The sequence below is a fragment of the Macrobrachium nipponense genome, chromosome 26 (assembly GCF_015104395.2).
Source record: "Macrobrachium nipponense isolate FS-2020 chromosome 26, ASM1510439v2, whole genome shotgun sequence".
NCBI classification, from domain to species: Eukaryota; Metazoa; Arthropoda; class Malacostraca; order Decapoda; family Palaemonidae; genus Macrobrachium; species Macrobrachium nipponense.
Window position 1 is genome coordinate 71,227,885 of NC_087215.1, and position 21,960 is coordinate 71,249,844.

Sequence of the window (21,960 nt, forward strand, 5' to 3'; positions counted from 1 at the left end):
GAAATCGCAAGCGCAGTATTCTTTTTCATTTTCATATATATTTGATTGCATCAATTCATTATGGATCAAGGTTTCCATTCATAATCGGGAATGGATCCTTTTACCCTTGCGCTCGGTACCGAGGGCGCAAATGCGCTCGATCCGAGCCCTTATTCATTGTGAAGTGAATCGTAATGCAAGATTCTTTTTCATTTTATTCCTTTTATTATTGATTGCATCAATATTTATTTGGTTCAAGTTCCGCTCAGTCAGGGAATTGATCCTTATGCCGTTGCATTCGGGCCGAGGGCACGATTGCTCTCGGCTCTTATTATTATTGTTGGGTACATGGGTGCTGTGCTGGGGGTGGGGAACGAGAAACCCCCCTCCCCCCCCCCCCCCCCCCCCCCCCCCCCCCCCCCCCCCCCCCGCTCAGCTCCCAAAGATGGCCCTTCCCCTTCAGGGGGGGGGGGAGGTTATCTGCGTTCTTCTCCTCGCCCGATCCGTCGAGCGCGGGGGAGGCGCGCGCGGTGCCCGATGTACAATTGTATTCGGGGTCTTCCACTTGTTCGGAGAGGGCTCACCCCCCCCGCGCGAGGGGACTTCCCCCCCAACTAATCGCTACTACTGTTATTTCCGCAGGTGCTACTGCCACGAGGGTGGACTTGGTGAAGTATGGGCGTCTTCCATTTGCAGGGCGTTGCTAGTGTCCAGGGGCTGCGGTTCTATGTCTGGGCCTACTGCGGTCACCCATGGAGTGTGACCACGCTCCAGGTGACGACGTCCCTCCTCACCTGTGTACTCGCCTCACGTGGTAACAGTCTTGCCTACAGCCGCTGTGAAGTGCCGTTCGCCGTTACCGAGAGGGGGCGGGGGGCGTGCCGCCGCCGCTCGTGGTTGCCGCGCTGCCGCGACCACACTTCCGCTGCCCTAGAGCTCGCCCCTGGACCTGCCGCCGGTACCAGGATGTTGCTGGCTGCTGCTCCACTTCCTGTGTTTCCGGTGCTGCCTGCGTACCTGCGTACCTGCCGTACCTGCCGATTCTGGGCTGACTGTCCATTGCAGTTGCTGCGCTGGCTGTCCCGCCGTTGCTGCGGCTGTCCCTGCCGTTTGCGTTTGCTTGCTGGCTGTCCCTACCGATGCTGTGCTGGCTGTGCCTGCTGTTCTTGAGATGCCCATACCTGCTGACGTCGTCCCTGTTTGTGGTGGTACTACCCCAGACTATGGTCTGTCTGTACAGGTGCGTCCAGGGCCCTGTGGCTTCGGCTACAGCAGCCCCGGCTCCGCCCTGGATGGCAGATCTTACGTCTGTCCTGAGGAAGCTGACGAAGAAGAGGAGGAAGGTGTCGTCGTCGTCATCTTCTTCATCGTCGTCGGCTGCCGCCTCTTCCCCTTCGACTTCTAAGGCTTCACAGCCGAGGAAGAAGAAGGTTGCCTCCTCCTTCTAAGAAGTCTCCCTCGGGATCTTCTCTCCGGACCCCTCGTCACCTCGGTGGGACGGGAGGGTTCCTTCCGCTGGTCCTCCTGCTCCTTCGGGAGCGTGGGGCCCGTCTCTTCTTCCGCAAGGAAGAAGACTACGGGACCAGAGGGGTTACCGGCTAACACCGGTACTTCCTCGCCTGGTGTCAGTGGTTCTGCCACTGCATCAGGGTCCGTCTCGGCCTCTCGTTCGCGGGAGGTACCGAGTGTACGGTCGCCTACCAGCGACCGTGCAGCCAGGAACCAGACCTCGGAGCTCGCTCAGCGTCAGGTTCACGGCACGGGGCGGAAGACTGGTGACAGCCGCTCACGCGACTCTCACCAGTCAAGCTCTCGCTCTCGCGGCGACCAGCTGGCTACCGGGACGTGGGGACGTGCACACCCCGGACCAGGCCACGGGCTGAGGCTGGGAAGAGGTCCTCCCGTTCGCCGGTGCCAGCCACGGCTGGAACCAGCGACGTGACGTGCCATGAGGACAAGCACCGGTCTCACTGTGACAGTGGAGCCTGCAGGTCGCCTGACCGTCGCTCTCACAGAGAGCGATCGGGTACGGCAACCAGCACCAGCTCTTCTGACACTCGAGATCGGGGCCGCTGTGCTCAGTCCAGCCGTTCTCCACAGCGAGACGGTTCGACCAGGCCTGCAGCTCGATCGCCACCGCGGGTTGACGATCGCCTGCAGCCCTCCAAGCCTGCTGGTTCTGCCAGCGAGCGAGGAGGGAGCGTCAGGTCTGCCTCTCCCGTACCTTCAACCTCCTCGGGTTACACCGGGAGGAGCGAGGTATTGAGGAGTGATCGTGAGGGGTGCGCCCCTCATGATCCCACCACGACGACCTACGTGCCAGGCACGGTTCTTGGACCGGCCAGGACGTATGCGCAAGTGGATGGAGAAGACCGAGAGGGCTGTCGCTGTTCCCCCTTCTTAGGAGGAAGGTTCTCGGAATACGCTCTTGTTCGAAGGGCTTAACGGTCTCACTCTGCAAGATGCTGTGACTTCCGAGATCCAGAGGAACTTTGCCGAGGTTATGGCGCTGATTCGTCAGCACGACGGCCTCGGGGAAGGATCGCCGCTCCCACCAGCAGAGCCACGTCTCGGCTCGAGTCGTTTTGGGGCCCGAGAGGGAACCCAAATCGACGGTGGGTCTGCCTGCGATCGGAGCTTGCCGACTGTGTTGAACCAGGTAGCTCTCGTTCTCGGACAAGAAGGCTCTCTCAGTTATGGCCGTCGAACAAACTACTTCACCTCCTCTACTGCGACAAGAGGCGTTTCTACGTGTCTTCGGACACCGTATTTGAATACCCCTTCGTCCTCCTGAGGTTTCGACCTCGACGAGGACTGGAATGAGTCGGAGGACGGTATCGGCTCTCTCCTGTCAGGTGTCGATCAGCCCCACCCAGACGACGTTCACAGTGGCGGCAGACCCTTACCTACAGTATGAGTTCGTAACCCTCCTCGGGAAAACGTTTTCTCCTGACGATACGTTTTCCCAGGCTCTGAGAGGCCATCGCCGTAAGCGATGGCTGCTCCTTTTTCTTCTCCAACTGCTAGTTCCGCTGGGAAGGCGAGCCAGTATCCAATTCCTCCCCCATTCCCTCTCTCCTTACGGCTACGAGGGAAAGGGGAGGGATCCTACAGAGATTTCTCTGTAAGATCCCACGTTAGGGGCTGCGCTACCGGGGGGACCTTCGGGTCCTACCTGACGTAAGCCCCGGTCGTTGAGGAGGGATCCTGCCCCTTTCTTGATTTCTACGGGAATCGAGAGGACCACCAGCCGATATCGTTTGACGAATTCGGTGGGTTTCGCGAGAGTGCTTAGAATTCTACGGAATTTCTAGCGCCACTCAGAGTGTTCGAGTTTTTACGATCTCCAAACACTTAGGCGAGACCATGGTCCAAAGTGAGCGAGAATCCCCGATAATTGTTACACGATAATCGGGAACCTCGCTTATGCTCGAATTCCTGTAATTTTTTTCTAGCATTTGGAAGAAGACTGCTGCTGGAAGAAGGGTATCTCACAGTAGGCGATTAACCTGGAATAGAGAAGAACGGACGGGAACTTCCAGTTGGCTTGAACTATCGTCTTCGGTATTCTGTTCACCATTGAAGCTTTCCTTTGGGAAAGACTTCTCCTTCACTCTCTGACAGAGAACGAAGGCGGTCGATCTGCCAATCCTTATTCTCATTCCTCGAGAGGAAAAGAATTTAGGATGGAGGTCGTGGTATAGAACCTACAAATATACTACGTATATTACCCTCGCGACATGATTCTTTTAACAGTTGAATTGTCCGGGGGGTAGGCGCATACCGTAGTTAACTCTACGGTTTCGTGACCGAGACGAATTGTATCTTAATTGAACTGCAACTCGGGGTTGCCTGCAACCTCCCAGCAGTTATGCAGTTTCGATTTTAGATACTTGGTATTGTCATGACAACACTAAATCAGCTTTTGTATTTACCGAAATCCGTCGGTTAAATATAATGCTCGAGCGTATTCTTTATGCTCGATGGTTCTAAGCCGAACGCCATTCCTTCGTGGAATAATGGATTACCTGGCAACTCAGGATGACGAAGGTCACCGAGAGCTACTGCGTATTGAACTGCCTGATAGCGGCTCAGTATCAGCTAGGTCTCGGAGATGCACTGTCGGTTACGTCTCTCTCTCCCCTGGTTTGATTGACTACCGAACTGTATCTCTGCCCAACAATCATGGACTTAGGTCTCTGATTAAACGGGGATTCTCGCAATATGAAGGACCATCTACTGCTGTTGACGCTCTTTGATTTTCATCGCCTTCGACATTGCGAGAATTTTCAACAGAGATATCTCTTGGACTCGTTCATCTTTTCTGTTTACCGCACGGTAACAGAAGTCTGTACTAGTCACCCGCTGCATCGCACTGCGATAATGCGAATAGATTTTTGCAGACTCTGAGTTTGTCTTCAAAATATCTCGTATTCGTAGGTGTGCAATTATTCATTGCTCGCCCCGAATTAACAGATATGTCAGAAGACATCGCCTACTCTCCGACCTGACAGCTCTACTTCCAAATGTTCAGCCCATGAGAAGCAGTTCTTCAGGCAGTATTTCCCTGTCTTCATTACTGAAAAGCGCTCCGCTTTTATTGCAACTACGATCCTTACCGGACAGCAATGAATAGCGGTTAGCGTTCTCAGTCTTTGTAGCACAGGGTTCAGAATCTGAGAATCCTCTCTCGGTTCAGCTGTGAAGACGTAGGTTGCATTTTCTGTACACCTTCGTCTTCAACGACACATAGTGTTGTTTCTCCTTAAGCCGAGAATCAACTATACTATGAGATATCTTTCCATCAGGGACCTCGGTCTCTAGAAGGCAATTGACTTTCACCTGTTGGGCACATGCCTTAAGAGAGTCATCACCTTGCCTTCTGGCATCGGTGACGAACAAATTATTTGTTTAGTCTCTTGGCATAACCCTTTTTAAGGCGAAGGTCACGTGACTTGCTCGGGTGCTTGGACAACTTGCCTCCTACCGAACGCAGTCAGTCGGCAGCTGTCAGAGCGCCCAAGTCTGTTACGAACTTCGCTGTGGACTTAGTTCGGTTGTTCCATAACAGTCTTTTCTTAGTCCTAACGGCTTGTCAGTACCCATACCATCGACACCCACCATTGAGTGTCGGTGTCCTATCCACTACCGAGAAGAACAACTTCGCTGCAGACGGATAGACCAGTATGGGTACAGGACATCACCGAAGTCGAGAAGAGGGATAGGTCATACGACCATTCCCTTCTTTTCCTCTGAGGTAATTGCATGACTTTTCCTGCGAAGTCAAGCATCCAGGGGATGGGGATTCGTGACGCTCCGATTTCGTACCGAATTCGTAGCGAAGACTCTGAACCCTTCGGTTCCTGACGATCGGTTAGAGTCCTTCACAATCCCCTCCCTAATGGACTTCACCGCCTTCGATGCGAAGGAGATGCTACTTTGTCCTGTGAAAGCGCGACCTCCGCGCTTTCTGAAGAAACTCGACATCCCAGGCTGAGTGTTGAAGACTCTTCGTCAGCACCAAGATGACCTAGAAGTACACTCCCTCGAGTTACACAAGAACTTCTCCGTGGCGCAGGTACTGAAGGCAGGGGTCTGGTACAACCAGACCACTGGCACCTCCTTCTACCTTTTGGATATTGCCCACAGGTCCTTGGATCGTTTTCCTTGGGACCCCGTGGTGGCTGCTCAACACGTTGTGTAGCTAACCCAGACCCTAGCAGGCTGAACAGCATCGAGTCCTGGTGTGACTGCAAGAATAGATAAGTGAATGAGAGAGTGACTGGCTTCTCTTCCTATCTTTTTCTCCTCCTCTACCTGTGGGTAGAGGGATACGGTCATCACCTTGCTGGATAAGGACGAGATGTCGGTGAGCTACTCGACAGAGCCCCATCCTATCCCTTTCACTAGGGATGGAGCGAATATCCACCACTTCCTCCTACAAAAGGGGGGGGAAGTGGATGCCAACAAGAGACAAACCATAACTTTATGTTGCCTCTTGCAAATAGGAACTTGTTCTTGTTTGCTGGTACGAAGAGATACGCTTGTCTCTCTCTTAGTACTTGGTCCAGAGGTCTGACCATTGATCCTTCGGTGCACACCCCGATCAATCGGACAGAGGCTTGGATCCCTCCCTCGCTCTTACGACCAGGGAGGCATTCCAAGGTTGGGCGAACACCAGTCTGTTCACAAAAGACTCAGATTCCTCCCACCAAGAAGTGAGTCTTCCTATTGTAAAAGGACCGAAGGTTTGTATGCCGTGTCGGAACAAATGACAATTTGTCCAAAATTGCATTTTTCCTAACTATACAAACCTGAGGTCCTTTTACACATAGTCCCACCTCATGCCACCCCTCACTCTGCAGTTTTTGCTTGGGCCAAAAGCAAAAGTGATTTGTTTACCTCCCAGTCGCGCACGCGCGCCTGTCGGACAAGCAGTTAACTACCGAACCCCTTGTTCGAAAGCTTACGACCTATCCAGCTGCCGCTAGTACCTTCCTATTGTAAAAGGACCTCAGGTTTGTATAGTTAGGAAAAATGCAATTTTGGACAAATTGTCATTTTCCCAGACTCTGAGAGGCCATCGCCGCAAGGGGATGGCTGCTAGTACTCGCTTCTCCAACTGCTAGTTCCACTGGGAAGGCGAGCGAGTACCCAATTCCTCCTCCATTCCCTCTCTCCTTACGGCTACGAGGGAAAGGGGAGGGATCCTGCAGAGAGTTCTCTGTAGGATTCCACGTTGGGAACTGTGTTCCTGGGGGGGGACCTTCGGGTCCTACCGAACGTAAGTCCCCGTCGTTGAGGAAGGATCCTGCCCCATCCTTGATTTCTACGGGAATCGGGAGGACCACCAACCGATGATCGTCTGACGAATTCGGTGGGGGTTTCGCCGAGCGCTTAGAATTCTGCGGAATTTCTAGCACTCTCAAATTTTTTTTTTTTTTTACGATCTGCAGACACTTGGGCGAAACCACGGTCCAGAGTGGGCTAGACGAGAATCCCCGATAATTGTTACTACGATAATCGGGAATCTTGCGGAATGCTCGAATTCCTGGAATTTCTAGTGTTTGGAAGAAGCACTGCTGCTGAAGGAAGAATATCTCACAGTAGGCGACCAACCCTGGGATAGAGAAGAACGGACGGGAACATTAAGTTTGGCTTGAACTATCGTCTTCGGTATTCTGTTATCACCATTGAAGCTTTCCTTCGGGGAAGACTTCTCCTTCACTCTCTTGATTAAATAATGAAGGGTGTCGGCTTCCAATCCTTATTCTCATTCCTTGAATGGAAAAGAATTTAGGATGGAGGTCTTTGTACAGGAACCTACAAATATACCATGTACTATATTACCCTCGCGACATGATTCTGTTAATCAGTTGAATTGTCCAGGGTGTAGGCACATACCATAGTTAACTCTACGGATTGTGACCGAGACGAATAGTATCTTAATTGAACTGCAACTCGGGACTGCCTGCAACCTCCCAGGAGTTACCAGTTTCGATTTTGAGGTACTTATGGTATTGTTACAACACCACCACCTCAGCTTTTGTATTCACTGAAATCCGTTTCGTTTAAATACAATTGCTCGAGCGTATTTTTTTACGCTCGATGGTTATAGCCGAACGCATTCCTTCTTGGAATGGATTACCTGGCAACTCAGGATGACGAGTGAGCGAGAGCTAACTGTGTATTGGGCTGCATCAGCAGCCCAGTACCAGCTGGCTCTCTGAGATGCACGGTCGGTTTATGTCTCTTTCCCCTACAATGATTGACTACTGAACCGTATCTCTGCCTGACAATCACAGACTTAGGCCTCTGATTGATGGGGATTCTCGCATACATGAATGACCATCTCTACTGCTTTGCCTTGGACATTGCGAGAATTTTCAGACAGAAATATCTCAATGGACTCTATCATCTTTCTGTTTACCGCACGGTAACAGAAGTCTGTAGCCTAGTCTCCCGCTGCATCGCACCCCTGCGATAATGCGAAATGATTTCTTCAGACATCTGAGTTTGTCTTTTAAAAATATCTCGTATTCGTAGGTGTGCAATTGTTCATTGTTCACCCCGAATTACAGATGTAACGGAAGACATCACCTGTTCCCCGCCCTGCCAGCTCTACTTCCAAGTATATTGCCTGAAAGAAGAAGGATCAGCCCATGAGAAGCAGTTCTTCAGGCAGTACATACCTGTGTTTTCATCACTGAAAAGCGCCCCGCTTTCATTGCAACTACGACTTCTCACCGAACAGCAATGAAATACCGGTTTAGTTTTTTCAGTCCTTTGTAGACACAGGTTCAGAATCTTGAGAATTACTTCTCTCGATTCAGCTGTGAAAACGTAGGTAGCATTCACCTTCTACTTCGTCTTCAACGGCACATAGTGTTGTTTCTCCTTAGCTGAGATTCAACCACTATGAGAATTCTGTCTTGCCATCAGGGACCTCGGTTTCTAGAAGCCAATTGACTTTCGCCTATTGGGCACATGCCTTAGAGAATCATCACCTGCCGTCCGGCATCGGTGGCAAACAAATTGATGATATGTATGGTCTCTCGGCATAACCCTTGAAAGGAGAAAGTCACATGACTTGCTTGGATGCATGGACAGCTTGCATCTCACAACCGAACGCAGTCAGTCGGCAGCTGTCAAAGCGCCCAAGTCAGTTACAAGCTACGCTGTGGACTTAGTTTGGTTGTTCCAGATCAATCATTACTTCGTCCTACTAGCTTGTCCCAGTACCCATATCATCGACACCCACCATGGAGTGTCTGTGTCCTATCCACGCAGGGGGATACGAGACCACGAGAGGCTTTGCTGCAATGGTATTCGAGAATGCGAGACACTTCGCTGCAGATGGATAGACCAGTATGGGTACTGGACATCACCAAGAGGGAACTGCATGGCTTTTCCTGCGAAGTCAAGCATCCAGGGGATGGGGGTCTGTGACGCTCGATTTCATACCAAACTTCGGAGCAAAGACTCAGAATCCTTCGGTCCCTGCCGATCGGTTCGAGTTATTCACAATCCCCTCCCTAATGGACTTCACTGCCTTCGATGCGAAGGATTGATTGATTGATTTATTAATTCTTACTGGCGTCGCAAATTGATGCGAAGGAGATGCTGCTTTGTCCTGTGAGGGCGCGACGGCGCTTCTGAAGAAAACTTGACACCTCAGGTCTGAGTGTTGACACATCTTCATTAGCACCGGGATGACCAAGAAGTTACAGGAACACACTTTCTTGCTGGCTTCGTGAGGTGATCAGGAGGGCGTACGAAGCTGATGGTAGCGACGACATCCGTACCCTTCGTCCAAGAGCCCACGAAGTCAGAGATATTGGTTCTTCCTTCGCGTTCTGCAAGAACTTCTCCGTGGCGCAGGTACTGAAGGCAGGGGTCTGGTCCAACCAGACCACAAGCACTTCCTTCTACCTTCAGGATATAGCCCACAGGTCCTTGGACAATTGTTTCTTAGGACCCATGGTGGCTGCTCAACATGTTGTGTAGCTTACCCAGCTCCCGAGCGGACTGAACAGCATCGCATCCATGTGTGACTGCATGAATGAGCGAGTGTAAGAGAGTGTGACTGGCTTCTCTTCCTCCTCTACCTGTGGGCAGAGGGCCGCGGTCATCACTACGCTGAACAGGAGGCCGATGCAAGTAAGCTATACAACCAAGCTCCATCCTATCCCTTTCATTAGGGATAGGAGTTTTTATCCACCACTCCCCAACAAGGGGGGAGTGGAAGCCAACAAGAGACAAACCCATGACTTCATCTTGGCTCTTGAAGTAGGAACTAGTTCTTGCATTTGTTGCTATTTATAAGAGGTACGCTTGCCTCCCTCTTATAAATTTGGTCCAGAAGTCTGATCAGCTGGACAGGCTAGGATTCCTCCCTTTGCTCTTACGACCAGGGAGGGAACCAAGGTAGGACGAACACCAGTCTGTTCATAAGACTCAGATTCCACCCACCAATAAGTGAGACTTCCTACTGTTAAAAGACCGAGGGTTTGTATACGTACCGGAACAAATAACAATTTGTCGAAAATTGTATTTTTCCTAACCAAACAAACCTGAGGTCCTTTACTTATAGTCCCACCTCATGCCACCCCTCACTCTGCGTTTTCCTGGGCCTAAAGCAAAGTGACTCCTCTCCTCACAGTCGAGCTGACCGCCAACTGCAGTACAAGCAGTTAACTACCGAACTCCCTTGTTCGAAGCTTACGACCAGTTCAGCTGCTGCTAAGTACCATTCCTATTGTTAAAGGACCTCAGGTTTTTATAGTTAGGAAAAATACAATTTTTGACATCGTTATTTTTGTTGTCCTGTTACACAGTAGTATAGAATATGTGCTGCATTGTTTTTTTTTTTTTTTTTTTTTTTTTTAATTTGCACTCTGAAACTGTATTGTCCTATTATATGCAGTTACGGGTGTTCAGATATGCCCTTTCATTCTAGATTATCACTGATCCTAAACCTTTATTTCAGAATGGTCTTGATGGTGAGTCATCAGTCAGCAAACATGACTTGGGAAGTAGAAAAGATAAGAATACTAAGTTACCAGAACAAAATATTTCACTGGATTCTGGCTCAGGTATGCTATTGATAATGAAGTTGCATGATATAGACAGGAAAGTTAAATTAAGCTAAAAGAAATATAGTGGCACTTAAATTTTGTAGATTCAACTTCCCTGTCAGATATATACTTAGCTATGGACTCCGTCGTCCCCGACAGAAATTCAAATTTCGCGGCACACGCTACAGGTAGGTCAGGTGATCTACCGTCCCGCCGCTGGGTGGCGGGACTAGGAACCATTCCTGTTTTCTAATCAGATTTTCTCTGTCGCCGGTTCCAACAACACTGTTGTTGGTTCCTCCTGACCTGATTTTCACTTTTCGTTCGCCTTTGATCTTCTGGACTGTCTTTTGGTGAAGTACTGGATCATTGGTTTGGCATACGCTTTTGTGGACTGTTTTTGGATTACGCTTTTGGATTTTTCTTAGGATGTCAGACTCTGCTTATGTAATTAGAGTGTGTGTGAATGAGGGGTGTAATGTGAGGCTACCGAAGGGTTCGGTAAATCCTCACACGGTATGTAAGCTGTGTAGGGAGAATGAATGTATTTTTACTAATCCTTGTAAGGAGTGTGAGAGTCTGAGTGAGGAAGGATGGAGTGCTCCAACTTCCTACTTGAGGAAATTAGAGAAGGATAGGCTTAGGAACTTCTTCTCGAAGCTCTAGTAGGTCTCTGTCTAACTAGCCAGTTCAGGATTCTTTAGTTCCTATCCATAACGTAGCAGTAGCATCCTCTCCTACAGTATCAGCTCCTTCACCCTTCACTGAACCTGTGGATTCGTCTGTGGAGTTGGCTAACATGAGAGCCGCCTTAAAAAGGATTGAGCTCCAAATGCAAGCTTATGAAGGTAAGAGTGCAGTGCTCAGTGATTGCAGTGTACCCAGGCCTAGACCTTTTCCAAACTCCCAGGTCCAGAGGAGGAGGAATGTCGAAAGCCTTATGGAGGTTGTGGAGAATCCCCACTGGTCAGGCATCCCTTCGGCAGGATCTGTAGAACCGTCCCAGACTGCCAGGGATCGCCGTTGTAAAGGCATCCTTAAAGAGTGCTTCTCTTTGTCCGATTCCGCTTCGCCCAGTCGCGGTTGGAGTTCAGCTGAGCAGTCGCGCCCCTTGAAGAGGAGTTGGAAGGCTCCCAGCTTGTTGGATTCGAGCCCCGAGCGTTTTCCTGAGAATTCTCCTGTGGACAGGAAGAGAGCCAGGAGAGCCCCTTTCAGCCCAGCGCCTTGTTTGGATTCTCCTTCGTCTTCCAGACCTCCTTCTCCTCCGTTAGAAGCGGATCAAGAGGATACAACCAAGAAGATACTTCTTAATCTGCAGTAGCAGATTTCGTCGCTTGTGGGAGCCCTTGTGAAGGATCCTCCTCGCAGGAAGGACGTTTCTCTGCCTATCAAGAGATCCTTACGTCCTCCGGACATGATAAGCGCCCCCAGGGAAGAGAGCTTTTCGCCGAGAAGCTCCAGGCTCCTCTCTCCTGTTCGGCGCTCTCATCAGGATTTTTACGATCCTCCCTCTTCTCGCTCTTCTCCTCGCAGGCGCGAGGCTCTGGGCCACGTAGCGACCAAGCGCTCGGCTCCTTCCAACCATGAGGCGCCACCCAGCCGCGAAGCACCAGCCAAGCGTGAGGCTCCATCCAAGCGCGAGCCGCCAGCCAGGCACGAGCCGCCACCCAGGCGTGACCCACTTTTCAGCCGCGAGGCTCCAACCCAGTGCGAGGCGTCAACCAAGCGCGAAGCGCATTCCTACCTGGATGTCACGTTCGGACGCGAGGCGCCAGCCAAGCGCGATGCGCCTCCCAGCAGCACTGCTCCTTCCATCCGTGAGGCTTCTACCAGGCGCGAGGCGCCACCCAGCCTTGAAGAACCTTCCAGGCGCGCGGCGCCAGACAGACTCTCTTTGCCTTCTAGGTCGACTCTTGATAAGCGATCGCCATCCATCGACCTCTCCTCACGAGCGCAAGCCTGCGTCACCAGACAGGCGCGCCTCGCCTCGTAGGCTCTCTCCTTCCTGTGACCGCGCTTCTCATGGCAGGTCGGCTTTGGAAGACCTGGATGAGATTTCGGAGGAGGATTCTCCGAGAGTAGCTTCCTTATCCCACTACAAAACCTTGGCGGCTTTGCTAGTTGAGGAGTTCGGCGACTCCCTCAGTCCAGCCACTCCTCCCTAGCCTCGTTCTCTGTTCTCGAGTACGAGAACTGCTAAAAGCTCCTTTCCTGAAGATGCGCCCTACCATCTCGATGAGAAAAGCCCTCCAGTCGGTAGGGGCTTGGTTTAGCTCCAAGGAGGAGGTAGGGAAGACTGTGTTTTCCTGTCCTCCCTCCAAGCTCTCAGGTAGAAGGGGTATATGGTATGAGACAGGAGAGCCAATGGGACTGGCTCTTCCTTCTTCTGCCGAGGCAGATTTCTCTACCTTGGTAGATTCGTTGAGAGACATGCTCTTCCCACGGCCAAAACCACATGGGGTATGTCCGAGATGGACCATCTCCTCAAGGGACTCTTCCACGTCCTGGAAGTCTTCAACTTTTTGGACTGGTCCCTTGGGGCACTGGCCAAGAAAACTCTGGACCCGGAGTTTCTTGGTCCCGAAGTCCTTCGCAGCGTTCTGTCTTGCATGGACAAAGCTGTCCGAGACGGGTTGGGCGAGTTAGCCTCCCTCTTCGGTGCAGGGGTGCTAAAGAAAAGAGCAGTTTATAGCTCTTTTCTGACTAAATCAAAGAGCAGTTTATAGCTCTTTTCTGACTAAATCAGTCTCTCCAGTTCAGAGGTCTTTGTTGCTCTACGCGCCTTTTTCAAGCCAGCTGTTCCCATCACAGTTAGTGAGGGACATCTCACACTCATTAACTGAGAAAGCGACTCAAGACCTTCTGGTCCAATCCGCTAGGAAGGGGAGACCTGCTGCCCTTTCCGTAAGGAGAAAAGGAAGTTCTCCATGGAGACAACTTCCTCGGTTCTTGCGGCTCTACGTCCAGGGGATTGGATGGTCTCCCTGGACCTTCAGGATGCATACTTTCATGTACCTCTGCATCCGTCCTCAAGGAAGTATCTCCGATTTATGATCCAAGGGAAGATATTCCAGTTCAGGGCTTTGTGCTTCGGCCTGTCAACAGCCCCGCAAGTTTTCACGGGCCTCATGAGAAATGTAGCCCGATGGCTACATTTGAAGGGGGTGAGGATCTCTCTATATCTGGACGACTGGCTTATCAGAGCCAAGTCGGAACGGCAATGTCTGGAGGACCTGTCCACGACGCTGAACTTGACACGATCGCTTGGACTGCTTGTAAACCTCGAGAAGTCCCAGATGATCCCCAGCCAGAACCTTGTTTACCTGGGGATTCAGATGGATTCTCGGGGTTTTCGAGTTTTTCCGTTCCAGGAAAGGCTCGATCGAGGGCTGGAAAAAGTCACAGTCTTCTTAGGGAAAGAGCAAAGCTCCACGAGGGAATGGCCGAGTCTGCCGGGGACCCTTTCCTCGCTGGAGCAGTTCTTTCCTCTAGGGAGGCTCAACTTGAGACCTCTTCAGTTTTACCTCAAAGGGATGTGGAATCGGAAGTCAGGAGACCTGTCAGACTCCTTCCCAATCCTTCAGGAGGTAAAGGAACACCTCAGTTGGTGGCTTGCTCCTCTCAAAAGGAACAAAGGTTTATCCCTTCTGAAACCGAACCCGCACCTAGTGTTGTTCTCAGACGTGTCAGAGTCAGGCTGGGGAGCAACACTAGGGGCGAAGGAAGTGTCAGGCACCTGGAAGGGGGAACAGGTGTCCTGGCACGTAAACGCAAAAGAACTTTCGGCGATTCATCTAGCCCTCAAGTCTTTCGAATCGGAAGTCGGAGGCAAGGTGGTCCAAGTCAATTCAGACAACACCACGGCTCTGGCTTACATTCGGAAGCAAGGAGGAACACACTCCATCTCCCTTTACGGAATAGCAAGGACTCTTCTTATCTGGACAGAGGAGAGAGGGATCACGCTCCTTACCAGATTCGTACAGGGAGAAAGGAATGTGAGGGCGGACCTGTTGAGCAGGAGGAACCAAGTCCTACCGACAGAGTGGACCCTCCATCTCGAAGTGTGCCAAAGACTTTGGGCCCTGTGGGGCAGACCACAAGTAGACCTGTTCGCCACTTTTTGCAACAGGAGAATAGAGAACTTTTGCTCCTCGATAGAGGATCCAAGAGCCATAGCAATCGATGCCCTCCTTCTAAATTGGTCAGGCATCGATGCGTACGCCTTTCCCCCATTCAGACTGGTGGGGGAAGTGATGAGAAAATTCGTATCCTCGACGGGAACGAGGCTAACCCTAATCGCTCCCTTTTGGCCCGCTCAAGAATGTTCACAGAGGTACTGGAATGGACGGTGGACTTCCCCAGTTCTCTTCCACTAAGGAGAGATCTGCTCAGACAACCCCACTTCGAGAGGTTTTACAAAAACCTCCCCGCTCTCTGCCTGACTGCCTTTCGACTATCGAAAGACTCGTCAGAGCGAGAGGCTTTTCGCGAAAGGCTGCTAGCGCGATCGCCAGAGCCCGCAGGTCTTCAACCTTACGGGTGTACCAATCGAAGTGGGAAGTCTTTCGACAGTGGTGCAGGTCGAAGAAGCTGTCGAGGACGAGTGAACTGCAAGCCCTGGACTCAAGAGTTGGGTTTAAAGGAGACTCTGCGATTCGTTCTTTTAAGCCCTTATTCCTGGCAAAGAATGAAAATCCCTCGAAACCCTGGCCTAGAAGCTTTGAGGTTAAGGGACTCTCCCCCTTGGTAGGGAAAGAGATAGAAAGGTCACTTTGCCCGGTCAGGACCCTTAAGTTTTATTTGCAAAGAAAAAAGCAGCTTAAGGGTAACCTAGAGAGTCTCTGGTGTGCGGTGAGAGACCCAAGAAGGCCCATGTCAAAGAACGCCCTTGCTTTCTTTTTGAGAAGTGTCATCACAGAAGCACATGCGGCGTGCGATGACAACTCCTTACGGCAGCTTCGAGTAAAAGCGCATGAGGTAAGAGCCATTGCGACTTCTTTATCATTCCATAGAAACATGTCTATGAAGGATATTCTGGCTGCCACGTACTGGAGATGCAACTCTGTATTTGCATCCCACTACCTGAAGGACATAAGAGTTACTTACGAAAAATGCTTCTCTCTGGGGCCGTACGTATCCGCGGATTCGGTGCTGGGACAGGGAGCTGATGCTAATCCTTAATAGTTTAGTTAGTTGTTCCGACACGGCATACAAACCTTCGGTCCTTTTACAATAGGAAGGTACTAGCGGCAGCTGGATAGGTCGTAAGCTTTCGAACAAGGGGTTCGGTAGTTAACTGCTTGTCCGACAGGCGCGCGCGCGCGACTGGGAGGTAAACAAATCACTTTTGCTTTCGGCCTCACAGCGAGTGGACGTGTGTGTTCGACGCTCTCTGCCCGCTTCTCGTCGTTTGCTTTCATGAGTATTTGGTTGTGTTTGTGTGTGAATCATTTGTAAGTACAATCATTTCCTCTCTTATTTCATTTGTGAATTGATCAATAATGGAATCTCCACGCCTCGCTACCCCCCGGAGACTATGCCCGGGTACCGAAGGGCGTAAATGCGGAAAGTTCCGCTCATTCCCGGAAATTGATCCACACATTTTGTGCGCTCGGTGTCGGGGGCGCGAATGCACCCGAGCCGAGCCCTGTGAAGTATGTTCTAATTGGTCGGAGGCGCAGTGGGCTTTGTACGAAGGCAGGAAGAAGCGAAGGCCTGCAAAGGAGTCGTCGGAAAGCTCTCCCGCGACTCCTTTGGTTACGGACACTTCGTCTTCTTTCCTGCCGCCCGCTCAGCTCCCACGTTTGGCGCCTTCCCTTCCCCCTTCGGGGGGGTTTCTAGGTCCTCTCCTCACCCGACCTGTCGAGTGTGGAGGAGGGCGCTAGATACCCCGATGTCGAGTTGTACTCTGGGTCCTCTATCCGTTCGTCTTCGCGCGAGCGGGTAGAGGATCCTGCTAACCACCCGACTTTTGCTTCCTCAGGTGCGGTTGCCGCGAAGGACGACCTCGGACAGGTGTGGGCATCGTTGGGTCTGCAGGGCGTGCCGAGTGTCCAGGGGCTGCTCTACCATCTCGCTGGCTCTGTGGCGGTCACGCATGCTACGGTTACGACCACCACCACGACCCTTACAACGCCTGGCTATGCTTCACCTCCTCACCTGGTGTACACCCCGCACGCGGTCTCTGTCACACCAACTACATCGGTGCAGGGGCCAGTCGCCGTACCACGGGGGAGTGTGATGCCGCCGCCTGGGTTTGCCGTGCTGCCGCGACCGGACTTCGTGTGCCCGAAGAGCTCGCCCCTGGACCTCCCACCAGTACCAAGGATGTCTGTGCCGCTGGTCCGTCCACCTGGACCGCCTGTACAGCCTGCCGTACCTGCCGTACCTGCCCAGCCGCTGTTCACGGACGTGACGTTACCGACCACTGCTGCCGTTCCTGTACCTGCTCCTGCCGTCTCCACTGCTGTTCCTGTGATGCCTGCACCTGCTGACGTTGTTCCTGTTCCTGGCACCGCTGCTCCCGATGCTGATCTGTTCGGACAGGTGCGTCCGGGCCCTGTTGCTTCGGCAACAGCAGCCCCGGCTCCGCTCTGGATGACAGATCTGACATCGGTCCTGAGGAGGTTGACGAAGAAGAAGAAGAAGAGGAGGAGGTGTCGTCGTCGTCTTCATCGTCTTCTTCGTCGTCGTCGTCGTCTGCCGCCTCTTCCCCTTCTTCTTCTAAGGCTCCCCCGCCTAACAAGAAGAAGGTCGCCTCCCCCCCCCCTAAGAAGTCTCCTTCGGGAACTTCTAAGGGCCCGTCTCGCTCTGGTGAGACGGGGGGTTCTTCCGCTGGTCACCCTGCTCCTTCGGGGGCAGGACCCGTCTCTTCTTCCGCAAGGAAGAAGACTACGGGGACCAGAGGAGTGCCGGCTAATACCGGCACTTCCTCACCTGCTGTTAGTGGTTCGACCACGGCAGCAGGATCCGTCTCGGCCTCTCGTTCGCGAGAGGTACCGAGTGTACGGTCGCCTACCAGCGACCGTGCAGCTAGGAACCAGACCTCTGAGCCAGCTCAGCGTCAGGTTCACGGCAAGGAGCGGAAGACTGGTGACAGCCACTCACGCGACTCTCACCAGACCAGCTCTCGCTCTCGCGGCGAGCAGCTGGCTACCCGGGCGGACGTGACGGTCCATGACCGGCCACGGGCTGAGGCTGGGAAGAGGTCCCCCCGTTCGCGGCGCCAGCCACGGCTGGTACCAGCGACGTGACGCGCCGTGAGGATACGCACCGGTCTCACCGTGACAGTGGAGCTCGCCGGTCGCCTGACCGTCACTCTCACAGAGAGCGATCGGGTACGGCAACCAGCACCAGCTCCTCTGACACACGAGACCGGGGCCGCTGTTCTCGGTCCAGCCGTTCTCCACAGCGAGACGGCTCGACTAGGCCTGCAGCTCGATCGCCACCGCGGGTTGACGATCGCCTGCAGTCTTCCAAGCCCACTGGTTCTGCCAGCGAGCGAGGAGGGAGCGTCAGGTCTGCCTCTCCCATACCTTCAACCTCCTCGGGTTAACCCGGGAGGGGCGAGGTATTGAGGAGTGATCGTGAGGGGTGCGCCCCTCAGGATCCCACCACGTCGTCCTACGTACCAGGCACGGTTCTCGGACCAGCCAGGTCGTATGCACAAGTGGTTGGAGGAGACCGAGAGGGGTCTGTCGCTGTTCCTCCCCTCGAGGGAGGAGGGTCTCGGGAGATGCTCCTGTTTGAGGGACTGGATGGTCCGACTCCGCAGGACGCAGTCACTCCTGAGATCCAGAGGAACTTTGCCGAGGTTATTGCGCTGATTCGTCAGCACAACGACCTCGCGGAAGGATCGCCGCTCCCACCATCCGAGCCCACGTCCCGGCTCGAGTCGTTCTGGGGCCCGAAGAGGGAACCCAGACCGACGGTGGGTTTGCCGCGTTCCGAGCTTGCCGACTCAGTGCTGGACCAGGTAGAATCGCTTGTCTCCGGGCAAGACGGTTCTCTCAAGTCTGGCAGGTCGAGCAAGCTGCTTCCACCTCCTCTGCTGCGACAGCGGCGTTTTTACGTGCCATCTGAGGACCCGATGCCGCCCAAACAGGTGAACCCGGAGTTAGCCAGGCTGACTCCGGGTGTGTCTCTGCAGCAGCTCCTGTCCGAGAACCTATGGTTCTCGCAGCAAGAGGCACTCGGCCTGGAATCTACTGCCATGGCAGCTTTCCAGGCTGTCTCCTGGTTAGATCTGTGGTCCCTCACAGTATCTAAGGTCGCAGCCAACTCCGTGGGAATTTCTCCCGAAGATGACTCGGCCTTTAGGAGACTTTGCCAGTCTGGGGGAAGAGCCATCTCCTTCCTTGCCCACCAGACGGTGAACCTGTGGGCCAACCTGGTTCTCCGACGTAGGGACGCTGTCCTTACTCGGGTTTCCAGGGCGGCCGGGCGTGAAGCGGCGTTGGGACTTCGCAACGGACCTTTACGGAGTTCCACGTCTCTCTTCCCAGGAGAGATGGTGGACGCTGCGGTGGACAGACGGCGCACTGACGACAGTGACCGTCTGGTTCACCAGGCAGTCTCGAAGGCTTCTGGGCAGCCTCGGACTGCGGCCAAGTCAAAGAGCTCGGCTAGCGCTTCCTCGGTGGCTAAGACGGTAGCTGCGTCGAAGCCCCGGGGAAAGACTTCTACAAAGGGGAGCCGTATCCAGCCCTCCTCCCAGCCCTCCTCCTCCCGTGGAGGCTCTGGGAAGAAGTCGAAGAAAGGGGGGAAACGCTAGGGACGGCGTTCCCCCTCACCTGCTGCCGGAAGGGGGGGGGTGCCTGGCCAGCCATTGGGCAACTTGGCAGCGCTACGGCGCCGAGACCTGGATTGTAGATGTCCTTTGGGAGGGATATCTATTACCCTTCGAATCTCGGCCACCCCTCACCTCCAACCCGGTCCAACAGCAGTCGTACGTTCCAGGGTCATCGAAGGACGTAGCATTGAGACAGGAGATCAAGACCATGCTGAGCAAGAGAGCTGTAGAAATCGTCACGGATCAGTCACCGGGCTTTTACAGTCGACTCTTCCTGGTGGAAAAGTCTACGGGAGGCTGGCGCCCGGTGATAGATCTCTCTCCTCTGAACCGGTTTGTTCGCCAGACCCGGTTCACGATGGAGACGGCACGTTCAGTGCTCGACTCCATCAGGGAGAACGATTTCATGCTTTCAGTGGACTTGAAGGATGCGTATTTCCAAATACCCATTCATCAGTCCTCCAGAAAGTACCTCCGCTTCATCCTCGACGGGACGGTGTACCAGTTCAGGGCACTTTGCTTCGGTCTCTCAACCGCCCCACAGGTGTTCACGCGAGTGTTCACTCTGGTGTCTGCTTGGGCCCATTCGCACGGGATACGTCTGATGAGGTATCTCGACGATTGGTTAGTCCTGGCGAGCTCCCGCTCGCAGTTGCTACAGGACAGGGATCGACTGCTCGAGTTGTCGCGATCTGGGGATCGTTGTGAACTTCGAAAAGTCCGATCTCGAGCCCAGCAGAGGATGAAGTACCTGGGTATGCTGATCGACACGGTAGCAGGGCGAGTCTTCCCCGCAGACTCGCGGATCAGCAGATTCAGGGAGGCAGCCAACCAGTTCCTGTCTCGGCAGGAACAGGTAGCTCAGCGATGGCAAGTCGTGATCGGACACCTGTCGTCACTCGAGAAGTTAGTCCCTCACGGGCGTCTTCACCTGCGGTCTCTTCAGTGGAGACTAAAGGAGAGTTGGTCACAGGCGACGGATCCACCAAGCTTTCCAGTGTCACTGACACCGGAGGTGAGGCAGGACCTAGCCTGGTGGCTGGACGACAGGAACCTCTTAAGAGGAGTGCCTCTGCGCACTCCCCCCCCGGACATGCAGCTGTTCTCAGACGCAACGACCGAGGGATGGGGCGCACACCTGGAGGAGTTGCTGACTTCAGGAGTGTGGGACGAGAACGACAAGCACCTTCACATCAATGTACTGGAAGCGTTCCTCGCTCTCCAAGAGTTCCAGGACCGCTTGATGGGACACTCAGTGGTGTTGATGTGCGACAACACCACGGTAGTGGCCTACGTCAACAAACAGGGGGGCCTAGTGTCTCTCCCGTTGGACCAGTTGACTCGGCAGGTGCACGAGTGGGCCGAGGCACACTCAATAGAGCTGTCGGCACGCTACATTCCAGGGAAGAGGAATGTAGTAGCAGACACGCTCAGCCGTCGGGATCAGGTGATAGGGACCGAGTGGTCTCTACACCAGGACGTGGCGGAAAGGCTCTTCGACCTGTGGGGACGACCAGTCGTGGATCTGTTCGCCACCCGGCACAACAGGAAGCTCCAGGTGTTCTTCTCGGCCGTGCCGGACCCATGGGCAGCTGCAGAGGACGCTCTTCAACACCCGTGGGACAACCTCTTCGTCTATGCCTTTCCCCCGTTCAGCCTGATTCGCAAGGTGATCAGTCGAGCACTGGTCACCCCGAATCTCAGGATGATCCTGGTGGCTCCCAAATGGCCACAGGCCATTTGGTATCTGGACCTGCTGGCTCTTCTCGCAGGAGAACCGAGAGAGATTCCCCCTTGGCACAACCTTCTCGCCCAGCCACACGTCGAGCGGTACCACCGAGCAGTCCAGTCCCTACGTCTTCACGGCTGGCTGTTATCCACCATCTCTTGCGAACGAGAGGCTTTTCTCGTAGCGCAGCAACAGAGATGGCTGGAAACGTCCGTCAGTCCTCTGCAGCTGTGTACCAGGGGAAGTGGGCCGTCTTCTGTGGTTGGTGTCGTAGACGGGGTCTATCTCCTCTCAGAGCCACTCTTCAGCAGGTAGCGGATTTCCTCGTTTTTCTTCGCCGAGAGAAGCTCCTCTCAGTCCCCACAGTCAAAGGATACAGAGCCGCCCTGGCTCTCGTCCTGAAACTGAGGGGATTGGACATCTCGAACTCGTTCGAGATCTCCTTGCTTATGAGGAGCTTCGAAAGGTCTTGCCCACCCAGGGAACTCAGGCCCCCTGCGTGGGATGTGACTCTCGTCCTTAGGAGTTTGACTCGAACGCCGTTCGAGCCACTCCGAGAGTCGTCAGACAGGGATCTGACCCTCAAGACCCTCTTCTTGCTGGGCCCTGGCATCGGCGAAGAGAGTAGGGGAACTTCATGGTCTTTCCTATGATGTACGACACTCCAGGGGATGGGGATCTGTGACGCTCGATTTCGTCCCGAACTTCGTTGCGAAGACTCAGAAAACCGTCGATCCCTGACGACAGGTTCGAGTCCTTCACGATTCCCTCCCTAATGGACTTCACCGATAATGATGCGGATGAGATGCTGCTTTGTCCTGTGAGGGCGCTACGGCGCTATCTGAAGAAAACTCGACACCTCAGGCCTGAGTGTCGACGCCTCT

At 53.5% G+C, this 21,960-nt stretch overlaps 1 protein-coding gene across 3 annotated transcripts in view; it reads left to right on the forward strand.

Moving 5' to 3' along the window:
* LOC135200396 (PHD and RING finger domain-containing protein 1-like) overlaps positions 1–21,960 on the forward strand; it is a 121,816-nt gene that overhangs the window by 24,992 nt on the left and 74,864 nt on the right. For 2 of the 3 annotated variants that reach the window (XM_064229024.1, XM_064229026.1), the window contains exon 2: positions 10,469–10,574. In XM_064229024.1, the coding sequence (XP_064085094.1) occupies positions 10,469–10,574 (106 nt within the window). The remainder of the gene's footprint in view (positions 1–10,468; positions 10,575–21,960) is intronic. The other variant, XM_064229027.1, reaches the window with a different exon arrangement.